Consider the following 23,373-nt stretch of genomic DNA (forward strand, 5'->3'; position numbering starts at 1 on the left):
TCTGTTTTTCAAATCTATTTTGTCAAATCTATTTTGTAAGGAGTCATATGCTTTTTCCATTTCACTAAATCTAAGGAATTTTCTTCAAGTAATTTCTCTTTCCTTTTCCAAATTATCTTGCAATGTTCTCATTTCCTTTCCCCATTTCCTCTCTCTCTTTTAAGACCCGTTTTGAATTCTTCCAAGAAAGCCTTGTGATATGGAACCAACTCACATCACCCTTTTGAAGTTTCATATGGAGATTATTTGCTTTTAGTGTCCTCAGGGTTTGAAGTTTGTTCTTCCCTTTCTCCATAAAAACTATCTATGGTCAGAGTTTTTTTTAAGGTTGAGGTCTGCTTTTAGGGCAAAGGAGAAATTGTCCAAGCTTCCTCTAAACATGACAGTAGCTGTGCTGGGTCATTTTTGTCTAACTTCTGTTGCTGGATAGGTACGTCCAGGCCCCATGATATTCTGGGGTTCAAGCTCACTATTTACACTCACTATTTACCTTTTGTATTTGTGTTGTTTATCTCACAGCTAATCTGCTAAAGCCAATTGCAATCAGGAATCTACAGATTGCTGAAAATTCCTCCCCTTATATTCCCTGACTTGTAGGGCCTACAATGCCCTGGGTTTCTGGGCTGTGCCTATGTTTGTCTGCCTCCCTATGTGCTCAATTGAAACAGACATTTTCTGAAGTTGTTCCAAAATGTCTTCTGCTGGAAATGTGTTATACTTCAAATACTTGTGGATTCTGTCACTCCAAAACCAGTTCAGAGACTTGATTTGATGTTGGTCTGAGAGACCTCAGGTTTCCTTGCCAGTATCTTGGCTCTGACCCCAAGAATTTCTAAAAGAGAAAAAGCAAGAGTCTAAAAAAAAGAAAACGATTTTACAAATTGATATGAGTCATAGAGGAAAAAATGAGCAAAGAATTGAGAATTGAAAAAGAAATGTATGAAAAAAGAATTAACAGCTTGGAACAAGGAATAAAAAATTTTACCCAAGAAAACAACTTGCTAAAATTTAGAACCAATCAAATAAAAGTTACTGGCTTCATGAGACATTAAGAAATATTACAACAGTCAAAATAAATAATAGAAGGAAACATGTTATCTCACAGTAAAAGCAAGTGACATAAAACAAATCAAGTAAAGATAATTTAAAAATCATTGTACTGTCTGAAAATTATGATAAAAAGTTCATTTTATTGATTAGATTGCTGGTGTATTTGACTGTAATTAATTGATTTTGAATTGGAAGGGAACTTAGATGTTGTTAAGAGTGTCACTCATTTTTATTGATAAAGAAACAGGTCCAGGAAAGTTAAAAGCCTTTCGAAGGGTCACAAAGCTAGTACATTTTAGAGGAGGTATTTAAATTTAGGTATTTATTACTCCAGGTCTGGTTTATTAATCACTATCCATTTATATGCTCTACCACCCTAGCCTGATGGGACAGAGTATGATAATATGGAGGACTAAGTACTGAGTTCATAACTATATGCAAGGAAATGGCAGCAGCTGATTGGGGAATGAAGGAGATATTCGATAAAATTTCTAAGAAAATCAGGTAAATACTCCAGGGAAATTCACTAAAAGTGTTTCTGTGGATGGTTTTTATTCTCATTTGGAGAGCAGTCTTGATTTCCTTGTTTCTCTGACTGTAGATTAGGAGATTACCAATGGAGTCACTACTGAATCAAATGAAGTGATAATTTTATGTGAACCAGCTGTATTTCCAGAGTTGGGACTGATGTATATAACCATGAGGATCCTATAGAACAGGGAGAGCCAGCCATAAGTAGAGAGGACCTTCTTCCAGTCAGCTGCTGAAGGAACTTTTAAGATAGGTCTGAATACTAGAGTGTAGGATCCAATGATGAAAAGAAAGGTCATAAAGATAAAGAGATAATTTAGGGTAGAACAAGAAAGTTCAATCCTTGGGATAGGGACACAAGACAGAGCCGATAGGCATCCTGGGTCACAGAGAAAGTGAGCAATAATATTTGGATCATAAAAGATAATTGAATCATGAAGCAAATAGGGACTGGAAAGTAGAGGAAGCCATTCAACCAGCAGAGGAATACTGATTTGATGCACAAATGCCTTGTCATGATTGTAGGGTAGCACAGAAGCTGATAAATAGCCAGGTACCTATCAAAAGCCATGAGGGATGAAAAGGTTTCTGTGGCACCTGTGGAAAAGAAGTAGAACTGGAGAAAACATGCAGTGAAAGAAATGGTCTTGGTCTCAGAGAGAAAGTTCACTAACCTGTTAGGAACTGGGGTTTTGATTTATGAAAAAGAAAAGTTGGCCAGCAGGATGTATATGGGTCTATGAAGGTGCTGATCCAAACCTACTGCAAGATGATAGACCCATTCCCCATGAGAGTCATGATATAGATCAGAGACAACACCTCAGAGAAAAGGATCTGTATTTCCGTGGGGCAAGGAAAACTCAGAAGTATAAACTCAGTCACTCTGTTTCCTCCTGTTACATTCATAGCTCCAGACCCTATGGAAAACACAGAAATGACCATGAAACAGGTTACCCTATTCCTTATCTCTTACAGAGCCCCCAATTTTGAAGAATTATTAGGGGTTCTTTCATTTCTAAAACTCTTATGACTACTGTTTCATATAGTACAATACAGGTGCTTCAAAAAAAGGACAACAAAACACCACAACAAAGAAAAACTATTATGGGCACATTTTTCAATTATTTAGATAGAATATGTTATAATAGAGAACTGAAATAATAGATTTTCATAATCTAGGTTCTGTTTCCCATTCCAATCGAAACTCATTCTGATGCTACTGTCAAAGTAGACTACATTATCCTCCAATGAAATTCTGTGCCACTTTCCTCCCCCAAATCTAGATTATTACCTCCAACAGAAGTTCCCTTCCCTCCTGTCTTTTTTGTTAATGTTTTTATTATAAAGCTAACATCAACAACCAAAAATGTAGAAAATAATTCTGACCTGAAACATCCTGTTTTTGACAGGGAAGAGTACAGTATTATTCAAATTTATATTTCACTTAAAAGGTTTGCAAAGTGCTTTACAAATATTCTCTCATTTTTAGGGAAATATATATAAGCACAATAGGAGTTTTTCAAGGTCACATAGCAAATATGTCTGATGTAAGATTTGAACACAGACCTTATTGATTTCAAGTTTCACTTAATATCCGCTCTGCCAAGATGGATCTCTAATAATTACAGACATTTGTGCTGTTGCTCACATATAATATTCCATTTTCCCTCTATATTTGCAGTGGCTCTCTCCTTTGCTTGGAAAACACTACTTCCTCATGTTCACCCTTTAATTTAAAAATTGCTAGCTTTTTTCAAAGCTCAGCTGAAATATTACTTGTCTCATCTGAGATCTCTTTTCATCCCCTTGATTTCCCAGTGTCTCACTCCCCAAAATTACATGCTACTTATTATTTAACTAAATTATTTTCTCCTTGATAGAATATAAAATTCTAATGGAAATGTGTTTAAAAGAATTACATATGTTTAACCTGTATTGAATTGTTTGCTGCTTTGGGCGGGTTATTAACAGTGATTAATAAACCAGACCTGGAGTAAGAAATACCTCCCTGAAGGGAGAAAAATTTGGAATACAAGGTTTTGTAAAGATGGATGTTGAAAACTATCTTTTCATGTATTAAAAAATAAAATACTAGCAAAAATTTAAAACAAATAAAAGATTCTAGAGGGCAGAGACTCTTATTTTTCTTTTTATAGGCATGGTGCTTACTGTAGTAGTTGGCACATAGTAGGTATATTATATATACTTTTTTTTTGTTGTTATTTTGTTTTTGTTTTGCAAGGCATTTGGGGTTAAGTGCCTTGACCAGTGTCATACAGCTAGGAACTGTTAAGTGTGGTTGATTTAACTCAATTCCTCTTCACTTGAAACCAGTACTTTGTAGACTATGCCACCTACTTGCCCCAATATATACTTGATGATTGATTGATTGATTGACATTAAAGAAGGAAATGTGAATAGCTACTGGAGAGCAGGTCTTTGAGCTGAAAAGAACTGAGTTCAAATAAGACATGCGATATTTTCTAACTGAAGAATCTTGGGCAAATTGTTTGAACTCTGTCCTACAGATCAGGCACCAGGTCTGTGGCTTCTGCTTTCATTTTAAGGCATTCCCTGATGCTTTGGAAGTCAGTCTCACATCAGAGTCTACTTCTCCTCTCCTGATTTTCTTCAGCTAACCCTGGCCAAACTGTCACTGATTATATGCCCCCAGGCCATAATTTCCCTTCTTTTTGCTTATTGTGAGTCAGATCTCACTCAAATGCTCAGCCACAAAATTATATACTGGTTTTTTGCCTCTAATCACTTTCTTATCACTACCTTAAATTCCAGGAATTAATACAGAGTTTATAACACAGAGCTTGGAACGTGACTTTTGATTAGCACCATATTTGTGTCATTAAAGGACTTTTAGAGAGAATTAACTGTTCATTTAATGTTTAGTAGAATTGACTTGTAAATCAAACTAGTCCTGGAGATTTTTTTCTTAGGGAGTTCATTGATGGCTTGTTTAATTTCTTTTTTTTTCTTCCTAAAATGGAGTTATTTACATATTTTATTTCCTCTTCTGTTAATCTGGTAATTTACATTTTTATAAATATCCACCCATTTAATTTAGATTGTCTGATTGATTGGAATACATTTGGACAAAATAGATACTAACTGTTGCTTTAATTTTTTTCTTCAATGGTGGTGAATTTACACTTTTCATTTTTTGTTATAGGTAATTTGTTTGTCTTCTTTCTTTTAACTAAATTAACCCAAACTATCTGTTTTATTGTTTCCCTTTCCCCTCATAAACACAGTTATTAGTTTCATTTATTAGGTCAATAGTTTTCTTACTTTCAGTTTTCTTAATCTCTCCTTTGCTTTTCAGAATTTTTAATTTGGTGTTTATTTGGGGATTTTAATTTGTTCTTTTTTAGTTGCATGCCCAGTTCATTGATCTGCTCTTTCTCTGTTTTATTCATGTAAACATTCAGAGATATATAATTTTTTCTAAGTTCTGCTTTGATTGTATACTATAAATTTTAGTATCTTGTCTTATTGTTGTTATCTTTGATAAAATTGTTGGTTGTTTCTATGATTTATTGTTTGGTGCACATTTTTAAGTGTAAATTATTTATTTTTCAGTTAATTTTTGTTCTTTTCATAGCTTTATATTACTTGTAATTTTTATTGCATCATGATTTGAAAAAAAATGCATTTAATATTTCTGCCTCTCTACACTTGATTATGAAGTTTTTATTGCTAATGCATGGACAAATTTTCAGTGGGTGTCATGTACCATTGAGAAAAGGATATGTTCCTTTTTATTTCCATTCAATTTCTCCAGAGGTTTATCGTAGCTAACTTGTCCCAGATCCTATTCATTTCCTTCAGTTCTTTCATATTAATTTTCTGGTTAAATACTTATGAGATGGAGAGGTTGAGGTCCAGTAGTATAGTTTTGCTGTCTATTTCTTTTTTCAATTTACTTAACATTTTTATGAATTTTGATGCTACAGTACTTGGTACTTATTTGTTTAGTATTGGTATTATTTCATTGTTTGTGGTACCTTTTAGCAGGATGTAGCTTTTTTCCTTATCTCTTTTAATTAAACCTATTTTTGTTTTTGCCTTGTCTGAGAGCAGGATTGCTATCCCTATCTTTTTTTTTTTTTTAACTTTGGCTGAAGTAAAAATATATATTCTATTCCATTCTTCTACTTCTACTATGTGTGCATTTCTTTGCTTCAAATGTTTGTTGTAAACAACATATTGTAGGATTCTAGTTTTTAATCCATTCTGTTATCCACTTCTGTTTTGTAGGAGAGTTCATCCCTTTCACAATTATGATTATTTTATTTTCCTCCATTCTATATTCCCCTTGTTTATACTTTTCTGTCTCTTTCCTTCAGTCTTTTTTGCTTTAATATTTTTATTTTCCTCAATTAAACAATTTTTTTTACATTTGTAAAACAATTTCTTACTTTGTTTTTAGAATTTTAAAAATTTGAATTCCAGATTCTCTTCCTCCCTAAATCCTGCCTCATAGAGAAGGAACATGTGAAGTTATGCAAAACATTTCCATAAAAGTAACATTGTGAAAGAAAATATAGATCTCCCTCCCCAAAGTATGTAGACAAAATCAATTTTTTTTGTGTGGATAATGATAGCATTTTTTCATCATAAGTCCTTTAGGATAGTATTTGTTCATTGTATTGTTGAGAATAGTAAAGTCATTCACAGTTGATCATCCTACAACTCTGCTATTACTTTGTATACTTTGTACATAGTCCATTTCACTTTGCTTGAGCTTATGGAAAACTTTTCAGGTTTTTCTGAAAAAATCATGCTTATCATTTCTTATAGAACAATAATTATAATCACATACTACAATTTATTCAGCCATTTCCGACTTGACAGACACACCCTCAATTGCCAATTCTTTGTCCTGAGAAAAGAACTGCTATAAATATATTTGCACAAAAAGGTCCTTTTCTCTTTACCATCTCTTTTGGGATACATGCCTAATTGTGATATTATTAAGTCTAAGGATGTGTATGATTTTATGTCTCTTCAGGCATAGTTTATATTTTTTTGATAATTTATCAGTTGGGAAATGGCTCTTTTTTAAAAAATAAATTCGATTCAGTTCCCTATACATTTGAGAAATAAGGCCTTCATCAAAGAAACTTGCTCCAAAATTCTTTTCATAATTACTATTGCTAACTGTCCCCCCTCTCCATTTATTCTATTTTCTCTCTCCTTTCACCTTTTCCCTCCTCAAAGGTATTTTGCTTCTGATTACCCCTTCCTCCAATATACCCCTCTTTCTATCAACCCCACCCCTTCTCAAAATCCCCTTCCTCTCCCATTTTCCTGCAGGGTTTGATAGATTTCTATATCCATATTGGACTTTACAGAGTTGCCATCTCCTTGTTTTGTAGATTATAAAAAGGGGGTCTCCTAGAACAGAGAAATCACAATCAAGCAGAAGCCATATGTATATAAAACCTTATTATAACCACTATGGACTACTATGAACACAAAGTGTAGGATCCAAGAATGAAAGGGAAAGTGAGGAAGATGATGGGAGAGAATATGAATTGAAATGGTCAATCTTGGTGGTAGAAATGCAGGAGAGAGCTTTTCCAGTGTCCTGGGTCACAAAGCAGTCAGTGATATTTGGGGCAAAGAATGATAATTGAGATATGAAAGAGACTGGATAGCAGAGGAAGTCAATCACCCAGAAGATGAGTACTAGTTTGATGTGGAAATTTCCTGCAATAATTGTGGAGATAGCAGATGCTGATATATATCCCCAAATAAGTGAACAGCAGGCTCATGTCAATTTTACTGTCACTTGCAGAAAAGTGCATCATCATGGTGTATACTCTCATCATGAATGAAATCTTGGATGAAATCAAAGAACAATTCTATGAAGACCTGGAGATCTTCATTATCAATGTACCAAAACATGACAAACTTGTAATTTTGGATGACTTTAATGCCAAAGTAAGCATAAATTAGCAGAAATGGATATGATCAGCCACAGCCTGACATAATTACACATTGACCCCCAACATAAAGATGTCATTTTGGTCATTTTTGAATATGAGGACAACAACCAACCAATATTCAAAGACTGAGGACAAGAGGAATTGATCTTTGTTCAACAGACTGTCTTTTTCCTTCACCAAACATTGCATCTAGATCTCCAATATTTCCTCCACTTAGTTAATCAGAAATGGAATCAGAATCTCTCAATTTGATGTACTTCACAAGAAACTTTTCTAAATGTGATTGTTAATCACTGATATGCTTCCTGATTCCTGCCAGTAGGAAATTATTTTATCTGCTCTAATTGCTAATTCCTTTTACAATGGTGCTTTTAAAAAGATTGATTGTTATACCCCACAACTAACATTCATTAACATTCATCCAGAACTTTTCTTCGGGAACATACTATTAATTAAAGGTAAATAAGAGTCCTTTAACTTTTTAGCTCTTTGGTAGAAGTAAACTGGCTTGCAGGGAGTTTCTGACACTGGTGACTAAACATACTTATAGTGAAAATTGTATTTCTAAAGATACTTTGTGATCCAGAATCTTCTCTCTTTTCACTAGTATTTGGGTGAATAACTGATGTTCAATGAAGAAGCCAAAAGGATGATATTCTTGGATCTAACATAGGGGAATTAGGAAAGGAGAAGGGAAAAGAACAAAAGATGAACAGAATACAAAGAAAACAAGTGAAAAGAAGGAAACAGAAAAGAAGAAAAGAGGAATTTTGGAGGTTCTTAGTGACTATCAACTCCAACTCTCTCATTTTGTATCTTAGGGAACCAAGGACTCAGAAAGATCATGTATACCTTGCTCAAAGATAGTGAGTTTGTTTTCTCCATTTACAACTTGTCTCACTCTGGACAATTCCTCTTCCCTACCTTTGTCTTATCCTACATGGGTATTCTCCTTCTACCTGACTTCTTTTCCAACTTTGCTTTATATTTTGTCTTCTGCTATAAAAATGTAAACTTTTTGAAGTTAGGGGCCATCTTGTTTTTTTGTATTTGTATTCTTGGCATCTAGCACATTATCTGTCATATAGTGTGCACTTAAATGTTCTATCTACCTACCTACCTATTTATCTATTTCTTCATTGAATTGAATTCGGATCAACATGTTGCTCTGTGTTGAACATTGATAAACATATAAAATGAGAGAGGGTCTTAAACATAGTTGAACTTCTGCAAAAACTATTTTTCCCCCTAAAAAAATCTTTTCTAGAAGATAAGAGAGGGATTAGTGGGAAAGCATATCTCTGCTTAAGAACTGGAAAGGTAGGTATGTAAAACAAAGATTTGAGTTGTTCTGCTTAGCCCCAGAGCACAGAACTAAAAACAAAGAGTCAATACTGTAAAGTGGCAGATTTTGACTTAATACAAGAAAAACTTCAGAACAATATGAGACTCCCTTCTCCTTGGACTTCATTGAATCAAACTTTAACCTGTATCAGATTGCTTGCTGTCTTGGGAAAAGTAAGGAAGGAAAGAAGAAAAATTTGGCACACAAAAATGTTACAAAAATGAATGTTGGAAACTATTTCCATGTATATTTAGAAAAACAATATACTACTGAGAAAAAAGTAAAGTTAAAAAAAGAAGTGGTTCAGTGAAACTAACCAACATGTCAATTGAATTCAACATTATATGCAGTTTTCACATTAATAATTCTACATAATTGTAAAGAAAAGAGGGATGTACATTCTCATATTTCTTTTGGGGATGCTAATCTTATTCATTAAAATTATAATGGGTTATGTTTGGTATTTCTATATAACATAATCTTAACAGCAAAGGGATTATTATTTTTATTTTATTTTTGGTGAGATTAGATATGCTTTATGCTGGACAATTCCATTTCAATAGCTTAGCTGAATACAAAGTGGGTCCTCTTTTATATTGTTGATCTGTCCTATCTTCCTAAAGAGTAGACAAAAGATCAGTAATACATAATCATAGAGAGCATGTTTCTAATGGTTCTGCTATTGTTAAAAAACTTTGGTGTGACCAACAACTAATGAGATAAATTGGTTGACCTAATGTTGTTTACGAGGAAAACAATCTTTTTCTTATTCTTACACTGCCTTTAGACAACATATTAAAAATAAGGAAATCCAGAATCTGGATTGGTTTCTCAGTGGGCCTTTACATTGTCACTATAGATCTGATTATTTTGACAGGATGGAGAAAAAGATAGTAGGTGGAATCTCTTCATTGAAGAGTGATGTGTCCCTTTGGCCTTTATTTGCATTCTCTTATGCTAGGTAAAACTTTGAAGAAGCCTTGTACTCCAAACCCAGTGAGGATTCAGGTGCAGAGAATGGTAGAAAGCTGGTTAATGATGACTATATTATAAAGTCAATGTCAGCTACCCATTTGTCAATACCTAGAGGCTCCTTACTCATTCACTTAGATAAGTCTGTTAGAAGTCAAGGATGTAAGCAATTAAAGGTTTCAGGACTCATATTTGAAAAGAATGTTTTTGAAGGTGATTAAAATGATTATCTATTATTCATGGATAAGATTTAACAACTAATTTTCAGCTTTTAAATATTTGGATGTTTTTGTTTTTGCATTTTGGAAGCTGTTTCTGGCATTTCAGGTGAAAAAAACCACACCTGTTTTATTTATTTTATAAGGTTCAAATGAGCTTGCCTACTGGAGTTTTCTGGGTATTCATTCAACGACCATTGATTAAGAGTCCAGCATGGGCTAGACTTTGTTAGAGATACATAGTCAGAAATAAAATAATCTAAGCCCTCAAGGAGTTTTTTAGGAAGCAACATGTATATAGCTAAGCAAATACAAAGTAATTTCTTGGGAATAGGGATATGCAAAAAAGTTTCTGTTGAACTGCTTAGTAATTAAAGTATGATCTGGTTCTTCCTCCTATTGGTGCCATCTTTTTCTATAACATCTTTTTCTTCACTATGAGTGTCCACAGGAAAAATGAAGATAGGGCATTATGTAGTTTATTTAGACCTCCCAGAAGAAATGTACATTATTTAAATGAAATGTCAAAATGCATATGGAGAGACTAATGTGAACATGTGAGCCAAACGCTACTAACCTGGTTCAATTCTATCACAACATATGGGTATAGTTAGTACCTCAGGGAAATCATCTTCCCCTGGGCAGAAGATTATCAGTGATGCCTACATGGCATCTCAAGTTATATTGTTTACATTTTTTTGCTATCATTCACATTTGGTCATTGATCCTCTTACCCTTCACCTAACAGATAAACTGTTTCAATTTATCTTGTAGTTGAAAAATAGCATGGGACAGAAGAAAAAGACAACTAGGTGGTGTCATAGTATATAGGGTACTGACGACTGAAGTTCAAATCTGGCCTCAAATATTTTTTAGCTGCTTGACACCAGGCAAGTTACTTATTAACCCCTCTTTGTCTCCATTTTCTTATGAGAGTAACAATAAGTACCTATATTCTAAAGTTGTGAGGATCAAAGAAAATAGTAATTGTGCTTAATACAGTGCCTGACAAAGAATAAATGTTATATAAATGTTTGTTATTCTTATTATTACTAAATAGCTCTAGACCTGAAGTCAGTATCCCCAAAGTTCAAAGTTTATCTGTGGCAAATGTTAGTTATATAACAATGGACAAGCAACTTAGCTCTCAATGTTCCCAGACAACTCTCTAAAACCCTATAAATGAGTTGCCAATATGTATCTGAAAAGGGATATTTTCATACCAGGGAACTTCCTGCACAGATGAAATCACAGGTCCAGATGAAAGAATAAAAATGACTTTGGGATTGCCTCTTAATTGTAATGGGAAGTTCTTAAACTCTACGTAGAACTTTTTTCAAGGCTTCTTTCATTTCCTTATTCCGGAGGCTATAAATAAGGGGATTGAAAAGAGGGGTCATCACAGAGTAGAACAACGTAGTGAATTTCTGCATTCCCTCTGCTTGTCCTGAGCCTGGACTTACATATGTCATCATGACAGATCCATAGAATAGAAGAACCACAGCTAGATGTGAAGAGCAGGTGGAGAAAGCCTTCCGCCGGCCTGAGACTGATGGTACTTGTAACACAGCTCTCAGCACTACTGTGTAGGATCCAATGATGTAGAAGAAGGTGGCAAAGATAAGGAGGGAGCTCATTGTGCCACATATGAGAACAGTCCCTGGGATAGGGACACAAGCGGAAGCCAGGGCCAGCAATGGACCCAAGTCGCATAAGAAATCATCAATAACATTTGGACCACAGAATGGTAGCTGAGTAACAAGGACTACTGGGGCTAAGAACCAGAGAAAACCATATACCCAACAAAAGATGACTAGGTTACTGCAGAATTTAGTGGTCATGATGGTGGGGTAGTACAATGGGCGACAAATAGCTAGGAAACGATCATAAGCCATGATGGAAAGAAATAAGCACTCTGTGGTACCAAGGGAGAAGAAGAAATATAACTGAAGAAGGCATCTAGTAAAGGTAACAGCTTTGGTTTTAGATAAGAAATTGGCTAGCATGTTGGGCACATCAGAGTTGACATAACAGATCTCTAGGAAGGAGAAGTTGGCCAGCAGCAGGTACATGGGCGTATGGAGCCGGAGGTCCCAGTAAACAGCACAGACAATGGCCATATTTCCAAGGATAGTCAGAATGTAAGTCACAGAGAATAGACAAAAAAGTAACACCTGAATTTCCCAGCGGCTGGGAAAACCCAGGAGGATGAATTCAGTTACTGTGCCAGAAGTGTTCCTGGTATCTGAAGGCATTTCCTCCTATCCTGTGAAGGTGACAAGAATGATTAGCTCCCCCATCACCTTATATTTGTTGCCTTAAACATTAAATTAGAGACATCTAGTGAAATTCTCAGTGGGAAAGAATAGAATTGGGTAAAAAACTTGATAGCTTTTCTGAGCTTTGGGGGTAGTTAACATAGGATCTACTTTGAATTAGGAAGCAAAATGGTTCCTATACAATAGAATTTAATACTGGAAGATACCACTGAGACTATCTAGTCTTATTTCCTGTAGTAATTGGGGAATTTTCTAAATTCTGTATGAGAAAAGAGAACACAAGTTCTCCATCTGTTTTAGTTTGCATCCAATCAAGAGAAGTATTGACACCTTTCCATACAAATAGTGAAAAGAGGATTGTGATAATAATAGTTAGCATTTATATGGGGTTTGCTTATTTATAATTCATTTGATCCTAACTATAGTTCGTGAGGTCGAAGCTGTTTACTTTATTAGAAAACTGAAGTTAAGTGATTTGTTCAAGGTCACAAGGTTAATTAAGTAAATACTCAGGTCTTCATAAATCTAGGTCTATCACTCGATCCTTTGAACAAATTTATGTTGACTATAACATTTACCTAGAAACAAACATGCTCCCTAGGTTGCATGCTCAGAAGCTCTCTAAATCCAACATCTTTGCAGTTAAGTACTTTGAAATCTCTTTCATATAGAACTGATGATGATAATGGGATTTCCCTACCAACTCCAGTTTGGCAGGACCTCTCTTGAAATCTTCTATGATGTGTTAAATGTAAACATATTATTCCTCATTCAATAAAAGGGCTTCCTTTCTCCATGCTGTGGTTCTTGGTACTATGACTGAAACCCTTCTTGAGTTAGAAAAAGTATAATAGTGACAGGATCTTAATGTCTGCAGGCTTTGGCTATTCTGCTTTTCAGAAGAGAAAAAGGAGTAAGAAGAAAGAAAAATCCTCATACATGAAAAGGAAAGTGATATACAAAAGACTATTTGGCAATAGTGTTTGTCTATTTGTGGGTAAATATGTAATCCCTTTGTAATATGGCAGGGAGATCCTTGCATAGTCTTAACTAAAGGAATCTGTAACTCTGCAAGGCAATAGCTGAGTAAGGGCAGAGTAAGAATTGAGAAATAAGGACCAGGAAGAATTGAAAGCAGAAAGATATCTGGCATGAGTCTATTTCTTTCTGCCACATCAGTTATCACTTGCCTCAAGCAGAGACTAAGAATAGATGGTCATTGGTTAGTTATAGGGCCCAAAGTAGAGGAATTAGGCATTGGAAAGTGAAAGTTGGCTAGAGCATATTGTAAAGAAATATGTGGTTTACATTTGCCACTGGAATGAATATTTGTCCCAAGTAAGAGTTTTTTTGTTGTTCAGTTATTTCAGTTTTTTCCAACTCTTCTTGATCCCACTTGGGATTTTCTTGACATAAAAACTGACATGATTTGCCATTTCCTTCTTTAGCTTATTTTACAGATGAGAAAACTGAGGCAAACAGGATTTATTGACTTGCCCAGGGTCACCCAGCTAATAAGTGTCTGATGCCAGATTTTAATTCAGGAAAGTGAGTTTTTCTGACTCCAGGCTCAGCACTCTATATACTATGCCATCTAGTTGCCCCAGGCAGGAGGTGGGAACAGGTAATTTTAGGGAGATATTGAGGTTTGTGAGAAAAATAGTACAAACATTGAGAAATAGCAGAGAATGCTATGGGGCCATGGGAAAAGTTGAACAATGGGGGTAGTGCTGGGAATGAAAAGGATAAAAATGTAACTTTTAAGAAAAGGGGACCCTGGTGAGATCATCTTCAGACCACTTTCTAGTACTGTCTGAGATTATACCAAGGCTGAAGTGTCACTAGCATATGTAGGGAACAGGAGTGAAAGTTTGATGTTCCTAGTTTTGTAGGAAATATTTCTGGAGGAGAAAAATAGAGAAAAGTAGAAGCATCTTTGAAGAAACCCTCTTAGGATATCCTTGACCACTGAGAAGCTTCTATTCAGTCTTTGCAGGGTTTTGTTCTAAGAATCCCTAAGAATCTAAGAATAAGGATTAGAACTAGGATAGGGAACTGCTAGTGTACTTATCTGGGAAGAGATCTAATGGCACTGTCTAATTCAGTTTCCCTAGAATAAACTTTTAAATCCTAGCAAAGTTAGGATGGAGAATAGATGCTGACCACATCTTGCTAGAGACACTTGGCAGCGTTTAGACTGGAAGCCATGCTACAAAACTATCTGCCTAAAGCCCAACTAAATCTCTAATATCTCAAAAGAGGAGACAAAAAATTTGCAAATTTTACATAAGATATCACGAATAAAAAGGTCATTACTCAGTTTCATATATAGTGGTAATTGCTGCTTGCAAAGTGTTAAAAGAACTATCAATATCTACTTAATAAGGAAGTGATAGAAGCTTGAGCCTAGGGCACAAATGACACTCCTTTATTTGGAATAATAGCCTGGTGACATATGTGACTGTCTAGGTTGCATATCCAGGGATGATCTAAATAAAAAGACCTACCATAAATAGACTTTTTGCAGCCAATGATGCTGGAAACATTCCCCTCTAGACTCCCCTACAGACTTATCCTCATTCCATAAAAATTTGTTTTTGGTACCATTGTGATTATCCTGTTGTTCCAACTATAAGAGCCCAAGTTTTCATGTTCTATGTCTCATGGAAAATTAAGATTATAAGAGATAAAATGACTTGTCAAAAGTCACATAGGTAATGATTTGCAGAGACAGGATTAGAACTCAGGTCTCCTTTCTCTTGATCTAGTACCCTTTCTAATATTCTATGATGTAGATGTCTGGATAATAGGCAGATAGATATTATTAGAGGGAAAAATGATTTAACAGGTTTCTTTGAGACTGTGAGTTTAATCATATCAGTGCTGAGAATAATGGTTTACAAACAGTTGAAATTAAAGAGTTATTGTTGAATTTGATTGGATTAAACAGGTTCATTCCACATTGCGGATTATTATACGATAATCTAGCATTTTGAATGTGAAAAGCACCTTGATAGATTATTCCTTGCTAATTTGCTAATGTGATTTATCCCCTGTCTGTTCCTATAGATGTAAAAAGATTCCAGAACTAGATGTTGTGCTTAGGGAATCAAATCAGATGTCAAAACCAGCATAGAACATCCTTGTAAGACCCATATAATGGGAACATGCATTTTTGCCACTGTGGGATTCAATTATGGCTTTTCCATTTTCACCACTCAATTTGAGAATTACAGGAGTCTACTTAGGAATTAGCCATCAGCTTGATTCTTAACCCACCAGGATTTCTAAGGCTTTCTTGAAACTTTGTTGAAATTCATTCTACCCACTTCCTGGAAGGGGTTATGGGAAACAAAGAAAGGCAAATGGAAAAGTGTGTGAGTGCTTGTCCTCAGTCCCTAAAAGAATCAACAGATGCTTACTCCATGGAGATCACACTGCTTGAGTCTTGACATAGGCAAAAGATTAATAGAATCAAATTACTCTACCTTAGGAATCAGAACCAGGAACCTTTGGTGAGAAGGATGGTGAAATGTCTTTACATCAGTCTAAGAAACTCTTCTGTATTTAGGGAATAGCTGTGAGTCCTAAGGAAAAAAAAAACAAAGGTAGAAAGGTAGAAAGGGCATATAGGTGATGCAGTTGACGAGGGCCAAATCTGGTCAGTTAGACACATTTTCCCCAATTCAAATCTGGGCTCAGACTCTTACTAGCTGGATGACTCTGAGTACGTCACTTCACTCTGTTTGCTCTAGTTTCCTTATCTGTAAAATTAGCGGGAGAAGGAAATGGCAAACCACTCCAGCATCTTTGCCAAGAAAACACTAAATGGAATTATAAAGAGTCAGACATGACTAGAAATGACTGAATAATGATTCCAAATCTGGGCCTTACTGAAAGAGCTAAAAATGTATCAGAATTCATAGGCATGATAACCTGTGCTGTTTCATCCTAAAAGAACTGTAATACTTTTTTGAGGAAGAGGGTAGACATTGGGAGGCAGTAACCGTTATGACAACAAATGATAGAGATAATGATAGATGAATGCTATAGGAATCCAGAAGTAGATGTTAGTGTCAAAAGGTGGCAGCAACAATGAGGAAAGAGCCCAAGAAAGTAGGGTTGGACATTGGAAAAGGAGAAGTCAATACTCCAAAGCTCGATTATCTTTTCTATGAAATGGGGACAATAATGTTTCCTTTACAAATTATTTCAGAATGACTGCTGAGAGGATCAAAGTAGCTAGTGAATATGAAGTTCTGCATAAATGAAATTAATTACTCATAGTTTAAATTCCTGCATTAGTTTCAACAAGAAGATTCAAAGGATCCTTTATGCCCCCAAATCAATTCCCTCAGCTTACCATACTGGTTATAGTTTTCCCTGAATTCCAGTCAAAGCTGCTACAGATGGTCCATGCATCTGCATTGGCTTCTGAAGAAAACAAGATCACCATGATAATTCTAGAAGTAATTCTCTTTTTCTTTTAGGCACCAGTTCTATTTCATTTTATAAAACCTGGTCCAGGATTTGAAGTGAATTTTAGAAGATTGTAATCAAAGTTTTGAAGAATAAAAGACATCAGCTCTCTGAGAGGATCTGCATTGATTCTCATCTTTTGTTAGTCCAAAACAGAGTCCTTCCCCTGTGTCATTCTTTACCCTGAAAGTAACAAAAAAGGGAAAGCTATGAATTTGAATTTGAATGGAGGTAGCATATTGTTTTCTATAACAGCATTTTGATTTATTTTTTCTCCTGGATTTTTAGGAGATGTTTTTACAGGAATTTTAACTGGCTAGTGAAAGCTTATCCATAAAGAATATGGAAATAATAAATTACAATAGTGAATTAAAAACACTATAATTGATATTCCCTTTTAATTCAAAGGAAGCAGAAAAGTTCCCTCACCAAATTCATATTCTTAGAATAGAAATTATTACTTCAGATCAAATTCTGTTGTCCTTGTCTGATCTTCTGGGAAGAAAGGGTAAGTTCAAGCTGTGATTCACAAAGAGAAGCATGTCAGACATATATGTCTTTCTTCTGTTAGTTATTACCTATGGTCTACAAGACTATGTCTCTGGGGTTTCCATCCTGGGAGCACTTGGGAAAAACTGAAAGCAATATTAGAGATGTGATGTTCAGGGAGGATTTTTTCCTTCAGTGATGAAAATAGAAATTTGTACCTTTTCTTTATCCCCTATGAGGTTGTTACTCTGTTTACCCTGAGGGATTCCTATTTTGATCCAAGTATTATATTTTGCCAAATCTAAGTATAATATCATCTCAAAACATTTACTGCACTCAATCTTGGGGCAAAGCTGTGTCAGTCTAACCCTACATTTCTTGAGGTGGAATGGTGAATGTACATTGACCAATGATCTTTTGCTTTATTTATCATTTTAATTGTGCATTTTCTTGGGGCCAGCAACAGGTACCCTGGTCAGGTTTTTGCCTTTTTGTTTTCTTCACTTTATCTATTTTTATATTCTCTGATTTTAGATATGAGGAATAAAATATATACTACAAGTTTCTTCTAGATCATGGAATAATAATGACCCCCCAAACAAATCATCTTTAAGTTCTGCAAATCACTACCTAATGTAGAAAATTTTAATTAGTGTTAATGACTGAATAATTAATTTTATACCTACAACTAAATTTCTTTTGTTTATTATTAACAATATTTATGTCATCATTAACTAGGTCTCTATCTCAAATCCTATCCATGATCTGATCTCTTCTTTGTTTTCCTTTCCCTTTTCATCTTCTACATTCATCTGTTTCCCTCTTTATTTCTTACTTCCTCTCTTTTTGAACTTGCCTCTTTATATTCTCTTTTCCATCAGCTTCTTCCTATATTAGGGGTAAAAAATCTTCAGGCTTTTTTAAAAATCCAGCTTAAGAGACTAGAGAAATATTGGTAAAAGCAAGATTCATGAATTACTGAACAACTAATTGTATTTCAAAAGGCAGTGACAAGTAGAATTAACTTAATCAGAGTAGGGCATGACAAAGTCCTGGGTCAATCTTGAAGTACTATATAAATAGTAGTTATTAGTTACTATTCTATGTTGCTTATATTTTTGACTCCTTCAATTCTATCTCTTTATAATACCTCCCTCTATAAAATTTAACAAGATTAAAAAAATATATAAATATATATGTATATACATACAAATGCATGAATATACAAATATTTGTGTATATATGTATGCATGTATATGTTTCATGTAAATATGTATTTCCAAAAATCTGACTGAAATTTATGCATTTAAACTGATAGAGATTAAAATATAATGACTGTAGAGAAGACATATAAATGATTTTAAGAAGATAGTTGAAAGAGAAATTGTAGCCCACTCAATGCTCTTTTCCTAGTACCTAAAAACTTTAAAATAGCATAGTAGAGCTGAAAAAGATCTTATTAATCATCTAGTCAATTTCCTTGATTTTATAGAAAAGGAAACTAAGGGAAAGAAGGAAGGGGAAAAAAAGAAGGAAAAAAGGAGGAAGATAAGGAAAGGGAGGAATAGAATTTTTTTTGTCTTTTTTCATAAAAAACAAAAAAGAAAGAATAAAAGGGAAAAGGAGGTTGAAAAAAGGAATAACAAAGAAAGAAAGAGACGGAGTAAAAAAAAAATCTCTCTCAATGTAGTCTTTTGTAGTATTCTCTTCTCTAAAGTATAATCGTTCTCTGGGAGCAGATTTCTTGAGGAGCTTCTGGAGGCAGCCTTAGTTTCAGTTCTGTATAATAATCAGCTCAAATGCAGTCAGGAGTTAAAGGTTCAGATTCTTTATTGTCTCTTCCAAAATAGCCTAGTTAGCTTTCTTAGAGGCCTATCTCTCTCCTTGGTTCCAAGAGCTCTTGCTGCTAGTCCTTTGACTCTGCCAGCTTCAGCCTCTAGCTTTCTCCGAATCCTTTGTTCTGCCCAACTGAATCCTGGCTTCTCAATCTCCCTGTGCTCCCAGTAGGCTAGTCCTTTTACATGCTCTTTTAGAGATGTGAATTCAAAGATTGATTCCTCCTCCAAGAATGGGATTGTGGGAGCTGTGACTTGTGAATCTTCTCCACTGAACCTGTGAATCTACCAACTGAATCCTGACTTGTGAATCTCCCGGAGTGCCTATCAATTCCAGTAACTTAGCACCTTGTAAGAATCCTAACAATCTTTCTCTTTAGAATCAAAGGGGTGGGGGGTGGGGAGAGAAAAGAGAAAAAGAAACCAATAATGAAAGAGGTGATAAAAATAAAAGGTTAAAAAGTAAAAGAGAAATAGAAAAAAGTAAAGAAAATAGAGAAATGAAGCCTAAAAATAAAATGAATCTTTTCATTTATCTTTTGTTTCCCTCAACAGATTTAAAGAAAAATTTAAAAAAGGAATAAAAAAACCCCAAAAATGAACTGACAGAAAAAAGGGGGGGAAAGTAAAGTAGAGAAATTCATTATTTTTTTCTCTATTTCTTTTTTTCTTTCTTTGTTTTTTCTTTTTTTCTTTCATTTCTCTTTTACTCTTTTCTCAGGGAATATAGGAAAGCAATAATCATTCAGGTTAGTTATATGAAATAAATCTGGTTTTAAACACCAAACTGAGAGGTAGGGGTGTGTGTGTGTGTGTGTGTGTGTGTGTGTGTATGTATGTATGTGTGTGTTTGTGTGTGTTTCATCCTATAACAGGCAACTATTGAAGGTTTTTCATTAGATGAATAATGTGGTCAGACCCCACTTTGGCCATGACCCTAGATGTAGACCCAAGAAAATTCAGAAAAAACCAATTCATTATGATTATGAAGTTACTTGGAGAGCTTATAGAATAGGAGAAGAGACTGAAGAAAAATTAAGTGAAAGCAGCACTTTAAAAAAATTCTTTATTCATAGAAAATGTTGAAAATACTTTAATATCTTGGGTTATCAAGACTATAATGTGTAGAGGACTGCAGATAATGGGAACTCTGGGAAAAGTATACTTCAAGCAAGGATACTTACAGCAGGGTGTTTACTCAGTGTGATTGATGAGATAATGGATCTCTAGTTCACATATACTTAGTGTGATATAATGATGTAATCACTCTAGTTGGCATATACTTAGTGTGATATGGTGATGTAATAGTTCCACAATTGGAACATGCTCAGTGTGTTGTAATGATGTAATTGTACTAAGGTATTTAAGGACTGAGAGGACTGGAGACATGAGTATGTGCTCCAGCTTGATCTCAAACTTAGAGACTCAGACATAGACACAGAGGAGACTCCAGACTCCAGACTCCATCTTTGACCATCCTTGTGGTATGCTTTCATCACTTCTCCCCCTAAAAGCAAGGCCCATGCAGAGATCCTCCAGAAAGCTTGTCTGGACACTACAACAATGGAAATATGGGCCAATTTTAAAAATTAGATGTTTTATTCATGTAAACTTTGTGATGACATATATTAGGCAAAGTTAAAGTTGAAATAAAAACCAAAAATTTTTGAAAAAGTAAAGTACTGGAAGTACACTTCTTCAAATCTGTTAAAAAAAAGCATGCATTTGTTTATCTTTATGATGTAGATATACACATACATATTCACTTATACATATATGTACATGCATGTACGCATACATATAATTTCATATTCCTGCTCTGTGATACTGTGAGTGCTATATTCTTGTTTGAAAACAAGGGAAGATATTCATCAAACCACTTTCCCTCTCATGTCTAATTGCTTATTTGACAATTTTGAGACTTATACATTGTTCTGCACATATTATTTCTTTTTTTTATTTTTAATTATATATTTTAAAATTATATATAAATAATTCTAGCATTCATTTAAAAAAATAAGTTCCAAATTCTGTCTTTCATTCCCTTTTCCCTTCTCCTTTCCTGAGATGGCAAACAATTTGACATATGTTAACTATGTGCAATCATGAAAAACATAATTCCATATGAGACATAATGTAAAATAAAACACAGGCCAAAAATAAACTTCACAAAATAAAGAAAGCAAAAAACAGCATGTTTCAATCTCATTTAAACTCCATGAGTTCTTTCTCTGGAAGTAGATAGCATTTTTTATCTTGAGTCTTTTGAAATTATCTTATATTCATGTACCATAACTTGTTCAGCAATTCCTCAATTGATGGGGATGCCTTCAATTTTCAGGGCTTAACCATGACAAAAAAATAGTGCTGTATTTCTCAACAAATATGTCCTTTGCCTCTTTTAAAAATCTTTTTTGAACACAAACCTGGTAGTGTTATTGATGGGAAAGAGTTTGCATGATTATATAGCTCTTTGGGTTTAGCTCCAAATTGCTTTCCAGAATGGTTGGATCAATTCATTCTTCCACTAACAATGCATTTGAATCCCAGTTTTACCACATCTCTTCCAATATTTATCATTTTCCTTTTCTATTATATTAACTCAGAATTGTTTTAATTGAATTTCTTTAATGAATAGTGATTTAGAGCATTTTTTTCACATGACTATAGAAAGTGATTTCATCTGAAAACTGCTTGTTTATATTCTTTGGCCATTTATCTATCAGAGAATGACCAGTATTCATGTAAATTTGACTCAATTCTTTCTGTATCTGAGAAGTGAGACCTTTGTTGCAGAAACTTGCTCTTAAAAGTTCCCTCAGCTTTTTACTTTCCTTTTAAACTTGTCTGCATTGGGTTTTGTTTGTGAAAACTTTTTTATTTCAATATTATTAAAGCCATTCATTATATATTTTATAATTTTTTTAATCTCTTAAGTGATTAAATTCTTTCATTTTTCATAGATTCTTATATTTTCCATAAATCCTGACAGGTTAACTATTCCATGCTCTCCTAATTTGCTTATGGAGTCACCCCTTTATGTCTAAATCATGCACCCATTTTGACCTTCTCTTGGCATATTATTGAAATGTTGGTCTACAAATAGTTTCTGACAAAAGGTTTTTTTAGTTTCCCAGAAATTTTTGTCAAATACTGACTTCTTCCAAAATTATTTCAATTAATTTTAGTTGATTCTCTAGGATTCTTTAAGTATACTATCATATCATCTGCAAAAAATAATTGTTTTGCTTCTCTTGCTTACTTTAATTTCTTCAATTTCTTTTCCTTCTCTTATCTCTAAAACTAACATTTCTAATATCTAATGATTGTGGTGATAATGGACATCCTTGTTTCACTCCACCTCACTGAAGAGTTTCCAGCTTATCCTTATTACAGATAATGTCTGTGATAATTTTAAATAAATAGTACTTATTATTTTAAGGAAAGCTCCATTTATTCCTATACTTTTTAGTGTTTATTTTTATTTTTAGAAGATTTTATTTCCCCTCAATTACATATTAAAACTTTTTTTTATTTAAACAAGGTTTGAGTTCCAAATTCCATCACTTTCTTTCCTCTTTCTCCTCTCCCATCCCTGAGAGTATAAGCAATCTGATACAAGTCATGCATGTGCTTTATGTAAAGCATTTCTATATTAGTCATTTTTTGCACAAGAAGACTTGAATAGAAAACAAAGAGAGAAACAAAGCAAACAAGCAAAAAATAGACATTTTCCAGACAATATTAGTTATTTCTCTGGAGGTGGATAGAATACTTCTTCAGTGGTGCTTTGAGAAAATCTTGTATCATTGCATTGCTAAGAGCTAAATCATTCACAGCTCTTCATTTTATAATATTGCTGTTACTATGTACAATGTTCTTCTACTTCTCTTTGCATCAGTTCATGTAAATCTTTCCAGGTTTTTTTCTGAGAGCTTCTTGCTAGTCATTTCTTATATCAAAATAACATACCATTTCAATCATGTACCACAGCTTTTTTGTAGCCATTTCTCTATTGATGGGCATCTTTTCAAATTTCATTTATTTGTCACCCCCCAAAAAAGCCACTATAAATATTTTTTGTACAAATCCATTGTATCCTCCCCCTTTTTAAAATGTTTTTGGGTATAAATCCAGCAATACCACTGTAGGATAAAAGGGTATGCATAGTTTTATGAAATTTGGGGTATAATTCCAAATTGTTATTTA

General features: G+C 34.2%; 1 protein-coding gene and 1 pseudogene across 1 annotated transcript; both read right to left on the minus strand.

Moving 5' to 3' along the window:
- Positions 1-1,401: 1,401 nt before the first annotated feature.
- LOC127546604 (olfactory receptor 11H6-like) lies at positions 1,402-2,523 on the minus strand (annotated as a pseudogene).
- An 8,872-nt stretch (positions 2,524-11,395) lies between these two features.
- On the minus strand, positions 11,396-12,337 carry LOC127546605 (olfactory receptor 11G2-like). The gene has a single exon (XM_051973632.1). The coding sequence runs from the start codon at positions 12,335-12,337 to the stop codon at positions 11,396-11,398; it is 942 nt and encodes a 313-aa protein (XP_051829592.1).
- Positions 12,338-23,373: the final 11,036 nt, after the last annotated feature.

Source organism: Antechinus flavipes, chromosome 2 (assembly GCF_016432865.1).
Source record: "Antechinus flavipes isolate AdamAnt ecotype Samford, QLD, Australia chromosome 2, AdamAnt_v2, whole genome shotgun sequence".
In the NCBI taxonomy this organism is placed as follows: Eukaryota; Metazoa; Chordata; class Mammalia; order Dasyuromorphia; family Dasyuridae; genus Antechinus; species Antechinus flavipes.